At 42.8% G+C, this 18,849-nt stretch overlaps 1 protein-coding gene across 1 annotated transcript; it reads right to left on the bottom strand.

Moving 5' to 3' along the window:
- Nucleotides 1–137: 137 nt before the first annotated feature.
- Nucleotides 138–17,986, bottom strand: strip1 (striatin interacting protein 1). Its single transcript, XM_080027030.1, has 20 exons — nucleotides 17,873–17,986; nucleotides 16,436–16,505; nucleotides 16,235–16,309; nucleotides 15,023–15,157; nucleotides 14,771–14,891; nucleotides 14,484–14,659; nucleotides 14,265–14,392; nucleotides 8,202–8,384; nucleotides 7,848–8,068; nucleotides 7,570–7,635; nucleotides 7,387–7,450; nucleotides 7,196–7,267; nucleotides 6,025–6,099; nucleotides 3,694–3,791; nucleotides 3,302–3,428; nucleotides 3,045–3,145; nucleotides 2,891–2,957; nucleotides 2,697–2,801; nucleotides 1,987–2,191; nucleotides 138–1,463 (listed from the first exon to the last, which is right to left on the bottom strand). The coding sequence occupies exons 1-20, from the start codon at nucleotides 17,981–17,983 to the stop codon at nucleotides 1,216–1,218; spliced, it is 2,448 nt and encodes an 815-aa protein (XP_079883156.1). The 5' UTR covers nucleotides 17,984–17,986; the 3' UTR covers nucleotides 138–1,215.
- Between the last annotated feature and the right edge of the window lie 863 nt (nucleotides 17,987–18,849).

Raw genomic sequence — 18,849 nt, 5'->3', positions numbered from 1 at the left:
AAAGAAAGGAAAGTAGGCCTAGTTCAGAGTAGAAAATAATTTCTATTTATGTGTATCTAGGCTATAACACTATCAAATTAAAGGCTAAAAAAACGAAATAATATATAAAGTGAAATAAATTTAATCATGAATTACAGTATACTTTTATTACAGTATTTAAGTCAATGTAAAACAATAGGCAAAGCCATGATAAATAAGTTTCACAATGTACAGGTATTCCCATTTCCTAAACCTTTATAATAAAACAAAGAAAATAAGGTGAAACGTAGAAAAAGACGCAGGAAAATGGTTGTAGCCAAGTTGTCCTCTTCAAGCATCTGTCTGATGAGTGAAGCTCAGAAACCGCAGATCTCAACCCAGAAACTTTCTCTTACCCAGAATCCAAATTGTGTTTTCCACACAACAAAGTAATTTAAGACGGTAATAATACAAATAAAAAAAATTAAATCAAGGTGGTGCTATGTCTTTTGTTCAGCCAGGTGCCTCCATGGTCCCAGAGCAAAGTAGGTAGGCAGCACTCAGGTGACACGCTCAGAATGATGAAAAAAAAATTCAAATCATTTGCAAATGCAGTGGAACAATAAACAGTAAAGTCAGGTAAACAGAAGTGTAACCCTTTAGATAAAAGCTATTCAAAATCAATACATGTTTTTTTAGTACATGAAGAAATAATTACCAAAAAAGCCCCCACTCTTCTCATCTCTCTAAAGGAGGTAAACTCATGAGACGCACTAGGGAATGTTATATTTAGAAACATCTCAAATGTGCCAAGCTCTGCCTCACCAGAAATACACATCTGTTTGAGTCCTAACAAAATCAATACATACAATTTATTCCTAATACTTTTCTTTAGAAAATTAGGAGTCAACATATACGTGTCATGTAGTGCTTCCAATTTAATGGATAAGAGGCACACAAAGTAAACACCTAAGGGAAGGGGCTGGCTTCAAGTATAGAGCAAGATTTAGCACTGAATTCATTTTCAGCTGTTTCATTATAAAACTGCGGGTGGCATTAGTGTGGAGAAAAAGTCTCAATAGTTCATTACGTTCAGCATCAAGCCTCGATCAAGGTGATGACTGAAAGTCTACACCTTTGAAATCCACCCGTCATCTTCCGTGCGTGTGTGTGTGTGTACAGAACGTGTAACATAATGCTGTGATCCGTCTGTGGTTTGTCTGAGCTCCTGATTGAAAACATTTTTTTGGTTGCTTCTCACTGTAGCAGTTCTTCCCAGGATATGGGTTTAGAGAAGACCTCCCGCTCCAGCCAGAGGTCGTAGTTCATTTGGAAGTCCTCTGGCAGGTCAACCCTCTGTCCCAGGACGCTCTGCAGACAGTTGTCCACGGGCAGGAAGTCTGGGTTGCTGTTGGTCTTGTCGTAGCGCCGGCTGTTGAAGCGTTCAATGTTGGCCCGCAGAGCGCACTCCTCGGCCTGAAAGTCCCACGGACGAGCGTCCAGATCTGCTCCGGGAGGGGGATGGGGGGGGGGAATAGAAGAAAAACAGCAGCTTATATTTAGTGCATGGTGGTCTACTCAGAGAGCAAACACAATAACAACAATTCTAACCCTGAAATGGACCAGATAAACCGGATGTTAGGATTTACAAAAACGTGAGAAAATGGTGAAAAATACTGTTTCCTTAACTGCTGAGCTATTCAAACAGCCTGTTCTCACCGAGCAATAGTGTAAACAGTGTTTGCTATCATGAAACTAAGAAACTAGCAAACATCCCCACTTAAGAATCTGCAACCTGTATATTTTTTTTCCTTCTTATTTCAAAAAAATAGAACCAAATACACTTTGCTGCAGACTACTAGAAATGTACTGCTGCTAATCAATAATAAACACACGCTACACTGCAATGAAAAGAATAACTTATCACGGATCAAAATAGTCCATCTTTTATTTTCTTCTACTTTTTTCCCCAGGCTAAAGCTCCTTTCACGATTGAATTTATTTTCTGTCGTTAGTGTTTCCGCTCACCGTTTCCATAAGCCCAGTCGTCGTTGAGCCTGTGTCGGACCTTCTGGTAGATGGCAGACATGGTCTTCATGTTGCTCTTCCTCCACTGGCGTCCCAGGTATTTGGTCTGAACTTTGAGCAGCTTCAGGACGTAAAGCTGCATCATGGCCTGCTTGACTTTCAGCGCCCTCTTCAGGATGGGAGCGGACTTAAACACCACCAGCATCTGGGAGCAAAAAAGAAAGAGAGTATGAAAGTTTGGAGAGGAAAAGAGCTTAAACATTGGCTGTTCCAAAACCCATACTACCCGGCTATTTAGTATGCTAGAAAAATATTTAGAATGTCCCAAATACATGTAGTGAGCATGCTTCAAAATCCCCGGATTCCCTACTACATCTGGTCGTGATTTTGGGAGATTCTGACCCACAATCCACTGCACACCAGTTACGTTACATAGACAGAGCCTCAGTGTGAAAACAACCAGCAATGTGACAGACATATAAGCAAGAGGCAAGTTCAAGGCGCAATGTTATGATAAAATAAATAAGTAGAAGTATGTCCCAATTGTATGCCTACTGCATGCTAACTACATACTTTTTTTGAGCTACTGACGTATGTAGAAAAGGAAAAAGAAAGAGTATGTGTTTTGTAATGCAGGGATTATGTTTTATTTATTTATTTTTAAATGGTGGAAACATGCTATGAGCTTTCTTTATTTTTTTTGCTCGCACCATTGTTCTAGAGTGCTTCCACTTGGTCAGTTTGTTGAGGATCCTCAGCAGGTTAATACAAGAAAATAGATTCCTCCAGCAAAACTGATTGTTGTCTCCTGCTTCCTGTAAAAGACAAAATACCCACAGTGAAAATGAATTCAACTCTATGTTTGATATTACATCACGCTGCCGCGAAGGGACAGAACACTTACTAGACTCTCTGCGGTTAACTCTGGGAGCTCGTGCACCACACAGTAAGGAAAGTCAAGTACTGAAATGCTAAGGAAAGAAAGTTGAGAGCAGTGAATAAAGGCAAATTACCTAGAGTTTACTGACATTGAGTGTAAATAGGAGTCATGGAAGTACCTGTTTTTAGCTGTGATGTAAGACATGATATTCTGGTTGAAGAACTTCAGAATGAGGGGGATGCAGTTGGCAAATACCAAATGTTGAGCCATGTACTCAAACTGCAAAATAGGCATACAAAGAAACATTCAATTACAAAAGATATTTATCTATGTCCTCATATCAGAGTATATAGTAGTGACATTTCTTATTCATGAGCATTAGTATAGTTACATATAATTCTGAATTGTGACACGGAGAGTGTGTGACATTCATACCTGGTAGATGTGGTTCAGTTTGAAGTGTTTCAGAAGCAGCAGCAGGATGGCAGAGATGGCCTTCACAATGATTTCTTTGTGCCGATTGACATCCACACCGAGTTTCATGCTTTGCAACACTGTGGTCCTGCAGAGTCAGACAGAAACAGATCATTCTTCTACTGAAGTGGACCTGTGATTCTCAGAGCAAACAGACATCCTTTCATTTCTATTATGTACAAATGTAGTTGCTTGCATACAGTCCTATTTGAACCAAACTCCAGTAACACTCTATGCGTTTCCTACATTCAAAAAGAAAAAAGAAAAAAAAGCAAACCAGTAACTCTTTTCCACATCAGATATAAATCTAAATTGTAAAACTGTTACTAGAGTTAGTACTCTGCACCACTTACGGCATCTCCTCAGGCAAAACGTCTGCCAGGATGTTGATGGAGTCCGTCTTGGCCTTGGAGGTCGGAGCGGCTGCGAGGAGAATCTTCAGCAGAGCGATCTGACATATAGACAGACAATCAATGACAACAGTCCAACATGGAAGCTACCGTCTGCTCCAAAAGACATAGATTAGTCAGGTGACCAGTGAATACTACTTACACAGCTACAGTAATCATACTGTGTAGGGGTGTACACACATATAATGCCCTATTAATCTTATTGCTATAATGCTACAAGATATCTATACCTGTGAGACTAAATGGCTTTACAGGCCGACTTTTCAGAATCAAATACACATGAGGAGTGACAAAGATATAACATGCATAGCTCAACCACACTCTATTAAATGCTTTCTTATTTAAAAATTTAACAGCCAAATGTTAATGTCAAAGGGCATTTCATTTTCCAAAATATAAGGAACTGAAAACACTGAAATCCGCTACAATGCCATTATATCTCAGAAAAATGTATACACTATACGCCACAACACAAAACTAGAAGAAACACTGTATATACCTTGTCGTTTTTTTTAAATAATTTCTTCTACCAAACTTTCGTTTTTACTATTGGGCTGCCAACCTGCGCTGCCTTTCATTTTGGTCTTTCTTTCACAATCAGCCCAATTGTCCTGACTGGGTAGCCATGGAATTACATACAGATGATAATATGTCCGTGCCTGCATTACTTGGATCCCCACTTCCACTCCCATCGATTAAATCTTTAAAAAATACGGTGGTTAAACACTCTCTAAGGATATGGGTTCAATTTAGGAAACATTTTGGGTTGCATAACTTCTCCCTGCTGAACCCTATTGCATCAAACCACCTTTTCAGACCATCAACCCAAGATCCTGTCTTTAAAGAATGGCATAAGAAGGGTATTGTGCGCTTCAAGAACCTGTATATGGGTAACACTTTAGCATCATTTGAACAACTAAGCAACAAATTCGGTCTTCCAAGGTCAGATTTTTTCAGATATTTGCAAACAAGGCATTTTGTGCTATCCAAATTGACCAGCTCTTCTATATCAGCAGACACAACCCTTGTTGATTTTGTTCTTTCTATCAACCCATCTCAAAAGAGACTTGTCTCTGCGTTTTATGGCAGGATGTTGGATCTAAGACATGCCTCTATGGACAAGATCAAAGCAACATGGGAAGGGGACCTGGGCTTCTCTTTAGCGGAAGATACATGGAGCTCCATTCTTAAACATGTTAATTCCACCTCTATATGCGCTCGACATTGCCTGATCTCATTCAAAGTGGTTCATAGGGCTCATATCTCAAAAGCCAAATTATCCACAATTTACCCTGATGTTAGTCCACTGTGCGTAAAATGTAACATCTATGAAGCCTCTCTACTTCATATGTATAGGTTGGGCCCCAGCCTTAACAAATTCTGGGTAGAGGTCTTCCAAACATTATCTCAGGTGTGAAACATGAAGTTGGAACCAAAACCTCTAATTGCACTTTTTGGGGTCACTGACGAGGTGGTTGGATTAACTGCAGTTAAGCGACGTACTATAGCTTTTGCCTCTCTTCTGGCCCGGCAAACCATTCTGCTGAGGTGGAGGGAACCTGTCCCGCCCACTCATCCACAATGGCTGAGAGATGTTATGTCCTGCCTTAAGGCCTTTGCACACCGGGCGCGTTTTATTCGTGCGATTAATCCGTTAATTAACGAACGTATACAGAGTCAATACAAACTTCCACACCAGCGCCGTCATTTCGCACCGCGGATTTGCGTTTTTTATTTTTTCGAACTGAGTTCGATTTTTCTAGGACGTCGCTTCTTAAAGTGAGACGCGACAAAATTCACATTTCAAAACATTCGCTTTTACATTGCGTTTATTCGCATCGCGCCCGATGTGCAAAGGCTTTTAAGCTGGAGAAAATGAGGTACTCGCTTCGGCATTCCAGTGCAGGGTTTCAGAAAGCATGGGGACCTTTTCTGGCCTCATTTCAGGCTCTGTGAACTGGCAGTGACTTGGGAGGGATTATTTTTGGGTATTTTGATGTTTCTTTTATTTTATTGTTTGTTTTGATGTAAGTGGCATAAATTGTTTTTTATTTATTCTTTCATACTACCTGTCTGTAACAAATTAACAACTTTTCACTTTTCTATTAAAAAAAACAAATAAAAAGATCTTGATTTAAAAAATGTTTTCTTCTGAGCAAAATTCATTTACCAAAACATTTCCATATAAACTGTATAAAAGGGTTTGCGAAAGCCAAATACTGTCGGGCAAATTGTATCATCATATAATATTATTCAGAGTGCAGCAGCACCTACCATATATTGAGGCAAACTGGGCAGAATTCCCTGATAGAGCAGCTCAGTGGAGCACATCTCCACATCCTCTTCACCCTAATGACATGGGGGCAGGAAAAAAAAGAAACACACCATAAAGTTACCATAACACAGTGCTTCTCAAATGGTGGGGGGCACCGTGAGTTGTCAGGGGGTGAGTTGCTAGCAAGCACGATGTGTGCTTGTGTATGGTCATATCCGCACGAAAGGCCGCGATTTGCTTGGGCAAGTGTCATCTCATTAGCATCTGTACTTTGGCCACGGCACACCTCTCCCAAGTGTGCCGTGGCCAAGGGGCTGTTCCGTGCTGGAATACGGATGGCGTGGTCACACTAGCCAAACGTTCTAGACTTTAGCATGCAAATGAGATTGGGCACGGGGCCACGGCCCTAGTGTGAGTGGCCCCTAATAATAACATTAATGAATCATTGGTTATCGCATCACAGAAGGCCTATTGGCCTATAATAATAAAAAACACCACCTTAACTATGTTTACAGTTTAATTTTTTTTTGAATGAAATGCAAACCTCAATGAATCATTTGCTCTTGTTTCTCTGTCCTGAGATTCACACAGACAGAGCAGTCTTGTTTAAATGTTACAAATTGAGCTAATAAACTGAACTTTGATTTTTTTTGCTGCAGAAGTTATCTCAGATAATTTTTGTTATCTAACTTGATAATAAGGTGATTGTATGCAGAATGCTCGTGCCAGAAACTCATACAGTGGTTTTGTACAGATAAATAAATAAATATTAACAGGTTCTCAATAGTATTTCAATTTAGGGGGGGGGGCGCGAAAGAAAATTCTGTCCCCTAGGGGGGCATGACAGAAAATAATTGAGTACCACTGCCATAACACCTTAACAGCTGACTTAAACCCATCCTCTATAATTAAAAGCTGCAGAATACTGCATAGTGCCAATATATTGGTGAACACTTCTCCTTTTGAGAGCTTCATAACAAGAATATTTAGAGCAAGAATATGGAACATTTTATATTTTGTTAAAGGGGCAGGTTCAGCCAAGAGTGAACTAATAAAGCTGCAGTCTTGTCTCCAAAGAGTAAACCTCATCTTCACATGTAATACTATTTCTGTCCAGGTTAAGAGGTCAATATAATATGTGAATCATTACCATGAATGGTTTCCACTTACCCCAGACAGAGGGGTTTTCTGAAACTCCTCTTCCTTTGAGATCTGTATCTCAGCGACGGAGATGTACTTGTGCTGAAAAAACATATCTTGATATGTGAAAATCTGGCAGCACTGTTGCTATTTACAATTCTTAATATTCTCTAGGTAAAATAAATAGGTTTAATGAAATACAGAGAATGGTGATGCAATACCTGCTTTAACGTCCTTATACTCTCATGAATTGGCCTGGGCAAACCAACAACTGTATCTGTGTCGCTGCAGGACATGCACAAGAATGTTATGTATTATTGCATCATTTCAGAATAAACAATACCGTCAGAAGTGCGTTTATAGTATTGAGGAGAAGTCACACAGTCAAAAAGGAGGAAACTTACTTTCCAAGTGTGTAACCAATAAATTTACTTCTACTTGATTCCAGGAAATTTTCAATGTCCTTTTCCCTGTTGGAGAAAAGGCAATAATGTTAAAAAATAGATAGATAGAGCTTAATCTGTTTATAAATGTCTTTCTAGAGGAAGAGAATTGATAAATAAACATTTATGAAATTTCCATACAGATAATAACACGGGTGCATATTATTTCTCCCAAAAGTCAGCAGTACCAAAATGTCAACACATATTCTGTACTATTATCTAGTCGGGCTGAAGCGTACCTGACTTTAGGAGCCCACGGCAGTCCTTTAGGGAAGGACATGCGCTCTGACGGAGGGTGAGGAATGGGCGGAGGCATCACCTCGTCCCTCTCTAGAGGAAAAGTCTCGGCCTCAATGGAGTTGTCATTGTCGTCGTTGTCATCCTCGTCCTCCCGAGAGTCGTCGGCCTTGTAAGGATCCTTTTCATTGAATGCGTCGAGGTTGTCCTGTTTGATCAGCGCCTGTGTTTACAACAGGGGGACAGTAAAGAAAAATTGACACATTGTGAGTGGGGTAACTGGTAGAAAGTACAACCTCTAACTTCAACCTAAAATATGTTTGGTTGTAAGAGCAAGGAGCAGCAGTAACGTCTACCTTGTGTTCGCGGCGTGCTCGTTTTTGCTGCTGCTCTATGAGGTCGGAGGCAGACGCAGGAGGAGAAGCCGCCCTCATGCTGCGAATGACTCGGATGCTGTCCTCTGGGAGAGGGGGGAGACCCAGCTCCTCGCGCTTACACACCTTTATGCCTAGGAGGCGTTCAAACCCTCCCAGTGTAAACTGAAAAAGAAGAGAGGATTTTATTATGTCTATTAAAAGATGGAATCAGTGATTCTGGAGAATGCACGTTGTCGAATTCACTTTTTTTCTAAATCAGTGACTATATCCTCACCATGCGCTACCTGTCCATACTGTATGTGCACTGGAAAAAAATCTAGTGTTAACACACAGCCTAAGCTTTGTAAACGGGCATGTTGCTGGCTACAGTTGGCCCCCTTTCTGTACATACCCTTTGTTTACATACCTGTTTACAATACCTAGTGTAAAGAAGGACGGTCAGTTCGGGCATCCGAAGTTATTAATCCGCCCGGTAACTTCCATCAGCCAATCACAAATGCGCATCCGGTTGCCAAGCAGATTCGAGTCTCCTTAGAATGTTACGGCGGGAAACGTTAGTCCGAAAGTAACAGACATATGAGAAGGAGAGAGACGCTGTTGGAAGAGTGCTGTTGTAGTTTAATGAGAAATATACAGTTAAAGTGTGTTTGCTCGACATTAATGGTTATGTGTGCGTCCATAGAACCGTGAGTAGTATTTACATGGTTGCAAGTTCATATTGTATTGTGTATATTGTAATTTGTCTGCATGCTCTGGATTGTTTAATGTGAGAGCAGTTATTTGAGTTTACCGTGTACGTAATGGCTAGTATTTTATATGTGTTAATTAGATGCATATGTTTACTGTTAAGTTTTATAGAACTTATTGGGGCCATCTTATGTATTATTTAGGATTCACTGTAATTGTGTTCACATCTGATTAACATAGGAATTAGCACATATTGGTTAATCTGTACATAATGTATGGCAGAGCATTTAACTCCAGTTCATAATAATAATGTATATTATTTAGACTGATTATATTATTTTATGTTTCTGTTTCAGAACCACACACACACGCTACACACGTGCTTGCGAACTGTTAAATAAATCCGTGAAGAGATAATCCTCGTTCCTTCTGCATTCTTACCGATGCACCACAGTGGTCACAAACTAACTAACCAACAAGCATACAGTCCTCCATTACAAATTGGTCCTTCGAGCCGGATTCGTGTGACTGCTGTGGAAAGAGAGGATGTTTCCGTGTGAGAGAAGTGATGCCTTACCCCCCGCTGACATTCGCCGTAGACGTCAAATACGTCCGCCTAACTGGTTTGCAGACTATGACATCTCCCTGCCTGCGATCGAGAGACCCCCCTCAGCTTTAACACCCCTCGTCCAGCCTCCCCGACACCTGCAGGATCCTTACAGCAGTACAACGAGGATTGACAATACGTTACCTCACATCCCTCCGCTCTACGAGGACTGGACTTCAGTAGCTGGTGCTCGACCAAAGATTCCCACAGAGTCAGTGTACTCAGGACCCCGTCAGCACAGCACCCCCGACCCAGTGTCTCGTAGAACGGACCCAGAGGCTCTACCTGCCGTACTAGCAGAGCTGCGACAGATCAGGGAAGATAATCAAAGGCTTCAACTCACCGTAATCGAAATGCAACAGCAGTTAAATGCAAGCAGTGTGCCAAACCCCCTATTGGCCACCCCCACAAAGGACCACAGTCCTGATGCTTCCGCAGTGCCTCACAATACATCAGTGCCTCTGCATAGATCCATTAAAGAGGAGGAAGATGATGAAGATTGGCCACTCCCCCCTCCTCCAGTGGTAGAAGAGGATGGGAAACCTCAGGTACCCATAACCACATTGTCCACTGATTTAGTGACACAGCTGACATCACTTCTTAAGAGGATGGGAACGTCCCAAGACTCGCCACCTAGAGTCCCAACGCCCGACTACTGTGAGCCAGCCGCATCAGACCATGTGAGAGGGTTACAAGACTCACCAGCCCATCCCCATCCACCGCGTCCTTCACAGCAAAGCTCACCTGGAGATCTGAGACAGGATAACTCCAGTTCCCACCGAACCACAGAGTTTATCTATCGTGGCCCCAAACCAACCATCCCAGACTTCAGCAAAGGGGACCCACGTGGTTTTGCGAGGTTGAAGACCTCCTTAGAGAACCTCCTACCCCCGGATGCTACTGAGAGGTTCAAATATCAGATCCTAGTAGACCACCTCAAGTTCGAAGACGCACTTCTCATTGCAGACTCGTATACTAACTCTGTTCAGCCGTATACAGACACCATGGCCTCTTTAACTGAGCATTATGGGCAACCCCACCAGCTTGCCCTAAGGCGCATTGCTGACCTGATGGAGGCACCCAACGTTCGGAGCCATGACACCACCGCCTTCAAAAGATTTGCCCTCAGGGTGAGAGCCTTGGTTGGTATGCTTGATCAGCTTGGAGAGAACGGCCATGTGGAGCTTCAGTGTGGATCCCACGTCACCAGACTGATGACCAAGCTCCCCCAAGACATGCGATCTGAATTCATGAGGTATTTACACCCCCTCAGCATCCGTGTTCCCACACTGCGGGACTTTGCTTCCTGGTTGGAGTTCGAGTTGAAGATCCAAGAGTATGGCTGCGGGCCCCAGCTTAGAGAAGAGAAAGAGAACACTGATACTAAGGGGGCACAACGATGGGATTCTAAGTCTAGTAGGCCAACTACAGTTCTTCTTGGGTCTGAGCAGACCTCAAGCAGCCCTCCTACCCCACAATCTCCATATGTTAGTGCTGGGCCACAGGATAACATTGTCTTGTCATGCCCGTACTGTGCCGATGCTCTGCATTACCTAAACCAGTGCACTAATTTCAGCCAGCTCACAACGGAGCAGAAGAGGGACTGGGTGAAGACCAACCGGCGCTGCTGGCGTTGCGGACGCTGTCATCAAGCCGCACAATGCAGACTTAAGGCTAGATGCAAGAAGTGCGATGGCAGACACTTGGAGGCTCTTCATATTCTCAACATCAGACCAGCCCCAGAGAACACCTCCTGCTTGGTGAGTACCACCAATGAAGTGCTCTACCTGGATAGGCAGTCCGGCCGCAGTCAGGTGCTCCTAAAGGTCACTAAAGTTATTCTGCATAATGGGAAGCAAGCCATGGAGACGTACGCTATACTTGATGCTGGATCAGAACGGACGATGCTCCTTCTGGCTGCAGCGCAGGAACTCAAGCTTAAAGGGGACCCAGAGAACCTCGCCCTACGCACAGTGCGCCAAGACCTGAGGGTTCTGCATGGAATGTCCGTCTCTTTCTCCATCTCCCCAGCTAGCCAACCCCATAAGAGATTCAAGATACAGCAAGCCTTTACCGCTGACCAGTTGGGGCTAGCAGAGCACTCCCAGCCCGCCAAAACGCTCCAGCGCAAATTTAAACACCTGAGAGGTCTCCCGTTGCAATCTCTGGACTGCGTCTATCCGATGGTCCTCATTGGATCGGACTACACTCACCTGATAACCCCCATAGAGCCTGTCCGTCTGGGGCCCCGTGGAGGACCGGCTGCTGTGAAGACCAGGCTGGGCTGGACCATCCAGGGGCCAACCAGGATTTTCAGACGGTACCGCCAACCACAGCAGTGTCTTCACATAGCAACTCAGTCACGCTTTGCAGAATTTCATCCTGTGGAGAAGCTCCGGCAAACAGATGTTTTGCCCTACAAGAGTGAAGAGCATGTTACACGCGCAAGGCAAGACCAAGAGGCAGTCCAGTTGCTGGAAACCAAAACGGTGAAGGTGGAAGTCGATGGGATGTACAGTTACGCCACCCCGCTGCTGCGTGTGAAGGACATGCCTTGTCTTCAGACTCCCAAAGAAGCTGTGGTAGAAAGTCTGTGGCGCACCGAACGACGCCTGAGGAGAGATCCAGAACGACCATCAGCCTACAGGGCCAAAGACTCGAAACTGGTGCAGGCTGGTTGTGTGAAAGGGATCACAGACAAGGAGCAGACAAAGTCAAAAGAGCTCTGGTCTATACCGCACCACCGGGGAAATGACAGCCAAGCATTCGTACAGCCGTCACCTGATCGATGGCCTACTAAGCCAGAAGCTGAGCCTTTGGAGGAGATGGAGCTACGCAAGATGACCTTCTGCGGTTCCAGCTGCAACACTGCTCCTTCGTCTCCCGTACCCGATGCCAGCAAGTTCACATGTTTTAAGGATCTGGTAGAGGCGGTTGTGCGTTCACGTCACGGGGCGGCAGGTAATCAGTTTACTCCATCTGCACAGGATTATCAGGAAGCTGAAAGAGACCTACTGAGACAAGCCCAGGCCTACTGCTTTTCCCAGGACTTTCAGCACTTGGCAAATAACAAACCTGTTCCTGCCACAAGCCACTTAATCACCTTAGCCCCTGCGTATGATGACAGACTAAGGCCGATTAGGATTGGAGATAGACTGCAGCGCAGTGAAACGCTCAACCAAGAAACCATGCACCCTATAGTTCTGGACCTGAATCGCCATAAATGGAAAGTGAAGGCTGCAATCCCACAGATGGTGGACCTCCCTCCTGCCCGCCTATGGCAAGCTTTCCACTCGAAGCCCTTTGGATACGTTCCCGGCGACGTTGCAGACCATGACCCAGTTCCACCAAACATGCTCTTGATGGGGCGGCCCAACCTATCGTTGCCTCAAGTTGTGTATCCGGAGTCCGAGCTAATTAGCCGTCGCCGCTGGAGGCACACACAAGTCCTCACCGACCAGTTCTGGAGGTCGTTTATCAGGATGTACCTTCCAGCCCTGCAGATTCGCACCAAATGGAGGAAACTGCCCCACTGCAACCAGGAGCTGTTGCTATGATTGTGGACCCCCAGCTCCCAAGAGCGCACTGGCCGGTAGGCCACATCACCAAGGTCATCCCAAGCGCAGATGGGCGGATCGGAGCAGCGGAAATCCGGGTGAACAACAGGGACTACACCCGACCAGTTGCTCGTCTTGTCATGCTTCCAGCGATACCTGAGACAGTACCTGAACCCATGAGTCCTTCTAAGTGGTAACAAATTTGACAGTGCAAATTTGGGGGCGGCTGTAAAGAAGGACGGTCAGTTCGGGCATCCGAAGTTATTAATCCGCCCGGTAACTTCCATCAGCCAATCACAAATGCGCATCCGGTTGCCAAGCAGATTCGAGTCTCCTTAGAATGTTACGGCGGGAAACGTTAGTCCGAAAGTAACAGACATATGAGAAGGAGAGAGACGCTGTTGGAAGAGTGCTGTTGTAGTTTAATGAGAAATATACAGTTAAAGTGTGTTTGCTCGACATTAATGGTTATGTGTGCGTCCATAGAACCGTGAGTAGTATTTACATGGTTGCAAGTTCATATTGTATTGTGTATATTGTAATTTGTCTGCATGCTCTGGATTGTTTAATGTGAGAGCAGTTATTTGAGTTTACCGTGTACGTAATGGCTAGTATTTTATATGTGTTAATTAGATGCATATGTTTACTGTTAAGTTTTATAGAACTTATTGGGGCCATCTTATGTATTATTTAGGATTCACTGTAATTGTGTTCACATCTGATTAACATAGGAATTAGCACATATTGGTTAATCTGTACATAATGTATGGCAGAGCATTTAACTCCAGTTCATAATAATAATGTATATTATTTAGACTGATTATATTATTTTATGTTTCTGTTTCAGAACCACACACACACACGCTACACACGTGCTTGCGAACTGTTAAATAAATCCGTGAAGAGATAATCCTCGTTCCTTCTGCATTCTTACCGATGCACCACAGTGGTCACAAACTAACTAACCAACAAGCATACAGTCCTCCATTACACCTAGGCTGTGTATAAACAGCGCCCACACAGTACGGACATGGGAGTGGTTCATGAGGAGACATTCACTGATTTTGACAAAGTGATTTAACAAGCCTTTTCCAGAATCACTGACTACTACACTTTTGACTTCAGATATGAGATGATTTTGACGTATGCAGAATTAGAGGTAATACAATGGCAGATGTTTCTGTTTCTCACCAGTATGCTCTTCCACAACAGCAACAGCACCTTCTTCATTGGGAAATGAGGGGCATGACCGCTGCAGAACTTGGTCACCATACCAAAGAGCATGACAGAAATGGGCTCATTGTTGAACATAGGAGATCCTGGATCAAGAAGAAGGGGTGGAAATAGTTTAAGTCTCTGTTTATGACAACATTGACCGCAGCTTTTGACACTGATGATTCTGAAACATACCCAGTTCTGATCTAACGGTTTCCCTGATGATTTTCCATTCAGGCTTGTCGTCTGGGTCGTCCTGTTGTATGGTTTCCACCATCAGGTACATAATGTTAAGCAGCACTCGAAGATCTGTGCTATCAGCGAGGGAGATAGCTGGCTTTCTGACAGCACTACTGCAGGCCGCACTGTTACTGAATGGAGAGAACATGAGTCTTTGAAACATTATTCACCAGACAAAACATTTGTCAACCGTATCTTTTTGCAAAAAAAACAGGTGTAAGCAAAACTTGTGAAGGACATACTCTATCTCCATGTTGAGCAGCTCCACCAGAGCAGTGAAGGTGCCCACGTCCAGCAGCAGGAAGACGTTGTATCTCATCCAGTACTGCACCTCAGCCTCACAGCTGCACTCTGCAAACGTTCCTACAGAGAAAGAAAAGAATTAAAAGAAACACTGTGACATAAACCAAAAAAAACATGGCCCTCCTGGAAAGTTTAAACTTCTCTCCAACATCTATTCCTGCTAAACTGGTTTTTAGGTAATGTGGACCGACCTTGAGCCATGTAAAGAATTGCTCTGGCGGCCTTCAGCCTCTTCTCCCGGGCAATCACCTCCAGACCGTCCAACAGGCGCATGGCGTGAGCTCTGTGCTGAGCCGCATCCAGCTCTGTCCACTTCTTATCAGAAACTGAGACACAGAAGAGGTAGAGATACTAAACTTCATATATATATATATATATATATATATATATATATATATATATATATATATATATATATATATATATATATATATATACACACACACACACACACACACATCTTCACCTTTGATATAATACACGGTTTATGGTTCATTTAAATCATAAACCGTGATATGCGAACTTAATCGCAAGCAGGAAGTGATTCTTGGACTCATTCGCAAAATGGATTCTATCTTGGAGAAGTTGGACAATGCTTAGGCATAGAAAAAGGGCCACCGTAATTCGGCGATTGGAATATACAGTACAGAGCACCAGAGAGACAGTAAGGCAGGCGAAAATCATAGAGTCGGCCTGACCCAAAACAATCGTTATCTTCTTCTTTCGGCTCCCGCACACTGGCCTTGGTAGGCTGATATCTCTCTACTCTCCTGGCTGGTATGCAGACAGCTGCTCTGCCCCCCCTCCCTCCCCCACCCCTCCTCCTCCTGTGAACTTTGTCTTTGGATCAGAGCTCTTAGTTGAGTCTGGGTGGAGATGAAGTCCTTGGTGCTCACACTCACACACACACACACACACACACACACACAACGCCTTCCGGACCCCCTCCCCCTCTCCGTCCCTCGTTGCAGTACAGTATCCGCGAGTGATGCGTTGCGCCCATTGGCTGCGTGCTCCCCACAGTGTCTGAGTTGTGACAACCCCTCCCGACACCCTTACCCCTCCAACATGTGCGCGTTTGTGATGTTTTTAATATGTTGCTTATGTGCTGAGGTATTTTTTTCATAATCACTACACTGCACCCCCCTTAGAGGAGCGCAGTTTGGGAATTAACAGATTTTTTTTGCCCTCGTTTTTCCCTCTTGTTTTCCTTTTCTCATCTTAAATAGGGGACGCATGCGTCCGGACAGTCTCTCCGTCCTGTCTCCCCACACTGTCTTTTTATGTTTCTTGGACGGGATGTACTGGTAATTTCGTTGCTCTGTACTTGTGACATGTGCAATGACAAAGTATTCATTGATTCATTAATATCCGACAGAGTGTGTAAATAATGAACTACATACCATGTATCTTGAATTCCACCTCAAAGCACTTCCTGTTGAGAGCAAACTCTGGCCCTTCAGTGTAACTGTACAGCTCTGAAACATACATAGAGAATATGGAAATAATCAGAAAACATTTACGGTTGCATATTCTGAAAAGATGAATTCAGGGGAACACAAAAAGATTCAGGAAATATCAGTGAGTATGATGAGCCCACTCACCTGACAGCTCTGCAGCCCACTTGTCTGTATCAGCATATTCAAACTCAATGTCAGGAGACTCAGACAGCCCCTGCACACAACACATGCCACTTTTTATTATGAAAGAAACCATTACTTTAGAGTCCAACTACAAACAGCCTTGAAGAGAGATAGATTGGTACCAGCTTCTTTTTTAATGTTGAGTAATGCATCTATTCAATGTTTTTTAGCAGCTAGCAAAAATTCAGTCATTGCTACTGTCTCGGAATGGCAGCGGGAGAAGAAGAAGCATGATTAACTGAATCGCTGGACATCCGAAAAGCTGAAAAAGCACAAGGCTTTTAACTGGGTATTTATATGACAGCAGCCAGCTTAATTAATTATTCGTTTTAAAACATAAATATTTCAGACATTTGTAAGTACATTTCTTTTTTACTTTTCCAATTCTTAACTTTTGTCAGTCATTTTCCTTCCTCCTACTTTGTTTATTTGTACCAATGGAAAAATCCTTTGTATGTCTTTAAAACTTATTTGGTGATAAACATATTTCTGATTCTGACAATAGTTAAAAGTCTGTAGATTCAGATTTTTCTAACAAAACATATGAGCATTTTATTTTTTATTTTTTTTAAATAATGCAGTTTTACAGGTTACACTATTCTGCAGCATACTAGATTCAGTAGGTTATTTAATCCACCAGGACCAGCTGCACAATAAAAACCATAATTATAATCCAAAACTATAATTATTAAACACCATAAATCATTTGCTAACAAACCACATGTAGGCTACTTTAGATAAGTTAATTTTTGAATGCAGATCTCTTACTTTAAAAGCGTATTGTAGCTATTCTAATCGTCCCACATCAGTTTTTAGCACTGAGAAGGTTCCTCTCAATCACATTTAGGGATATAGTGGTGATATCCGTTTAGCTGCTATATATTACTATTGTCTGAATCAAAACATTACGAAACTCCTCATGGATTTTGAAGGAGATGTTCTTCAGAAACCTCCCACTGCCCTGCCTAAAAACACATATTTGTGCTCCACGGTATGCATGATGAATTTACATAAACAAAGCAGGCCAATACACGGAATTTGAAGCGTGTTTGCGAACTGGAGCAGAAACATTCTGTTTTCAACAGGTCGTCTCTGGATTTTGACAGACAGTTCAGTTTGGCCTGTGAGCAGCTAACACAAGCCAAGTGGCTACACATCAACGTTATGTTATTGAACTCTGAACTTGATATAAAACACGGCACAGATAAAGGTGCATTACTTTTATATAAAATTTGTTTAGAGCCTCACTTGCTGCTGTATGTTTCCGTCGTTTAATGTTAGGGATAATAGTGAAGCTACAGTAGCCTGCTCAGAGCTAGCTACATTAGCAGAAGAAAAGGCCTCGTCTCTGTATGAAAACTCACGCATAAAATGTATCACAAACTTCCCTTCACGTACCTCTGAATCTTTTCTTGGGTTGCGGGTAAATTCGCCCCTGCTTTTGTTCGGCAGCATAGCTCTCTGTTTATTGTTGACAGGCAGCCCACCACTGCTACCACCGACGTCCATTATTTTTGGGCGCAGTGTCCTCTCGCGAGACTAGAGTTGGTGTGCGAGACTGGATGACTGTTTCCAACAAATTCGTTTTTTATTTCATGTTTATATATTTATTAGTTTAGATTAGTTTATTAGTTTATTTGTCAGGGACCATGTACAAAGTAACATTAATCTCACAAAGAAAAGATGCATTGTACCAGATTATAGCAGTTTGCTAATTTCCATCTGTGCAGGTCAACACAGAATACAATAATAATATACAGTATCACATCACTATATGGCACACATGAAATCACCATTTCAAAATTACACTGAGATAAAACTATCATAACAACGAGGACTTTTAAAGACTAAACTAATGCGTGCAGGTTTGGTTATTGACAATCCATTTCTTAAGTTGGCCTGAAAACAAGTGAAAGTCTGCCAACACTTTCAGTTCATTTGGGATGATGTTCTATTCTTTTATTGCTCTGTAGGAGAAAGAGGAGAGGACCGACCAAATGTTGATTTTTTAGTGGTGGACCTTGTAGTTCTACAGGTAGTTTCAGAGCAGAGCTGGACAAACATTTTCAAGGGAGGGGGAGCACTATTGTTTAATATGTTTTGAACCATATGGATATTCGAGTACCTGACGTTTAGTATGTTGTAATGGGAGAGTATTTGACAGTGGTGATATTGTTGGGATTTTCTGTCAAATATTTTAAGAGCTTGTTTGTGGAGACATTCAATTGATTTTAATGTTGATTTGTTTGCCTGAGACCAGCAGGTTATACAGTAGCTGATACGAGACATAATCATAGCATTAAGAAATATCATAGATGCCTCCGTTACTAATATAGCCGAAAATAGTAGAGTAGACTATATAAAGAGGCATCGGC

The sequence above is a fragment of the Ammodytes marinus genome, assembly GCF_949987685.1.
Source record: "Ammodytes marinus genome assembly, chromosome: 4".
Classification (NCBI taxonomy): Eukaryota; Metazoa; Chordata; class Actinopteri; order Uranoscopiformes; family Ammodytidae; genus Ammodytes; species Ammodytes marinus.
The sequence above is the reverse complement of the archived record's forward strand: the minus strand, read 5'-3'. Positions and strand labels throughout refer to the sequence as shown.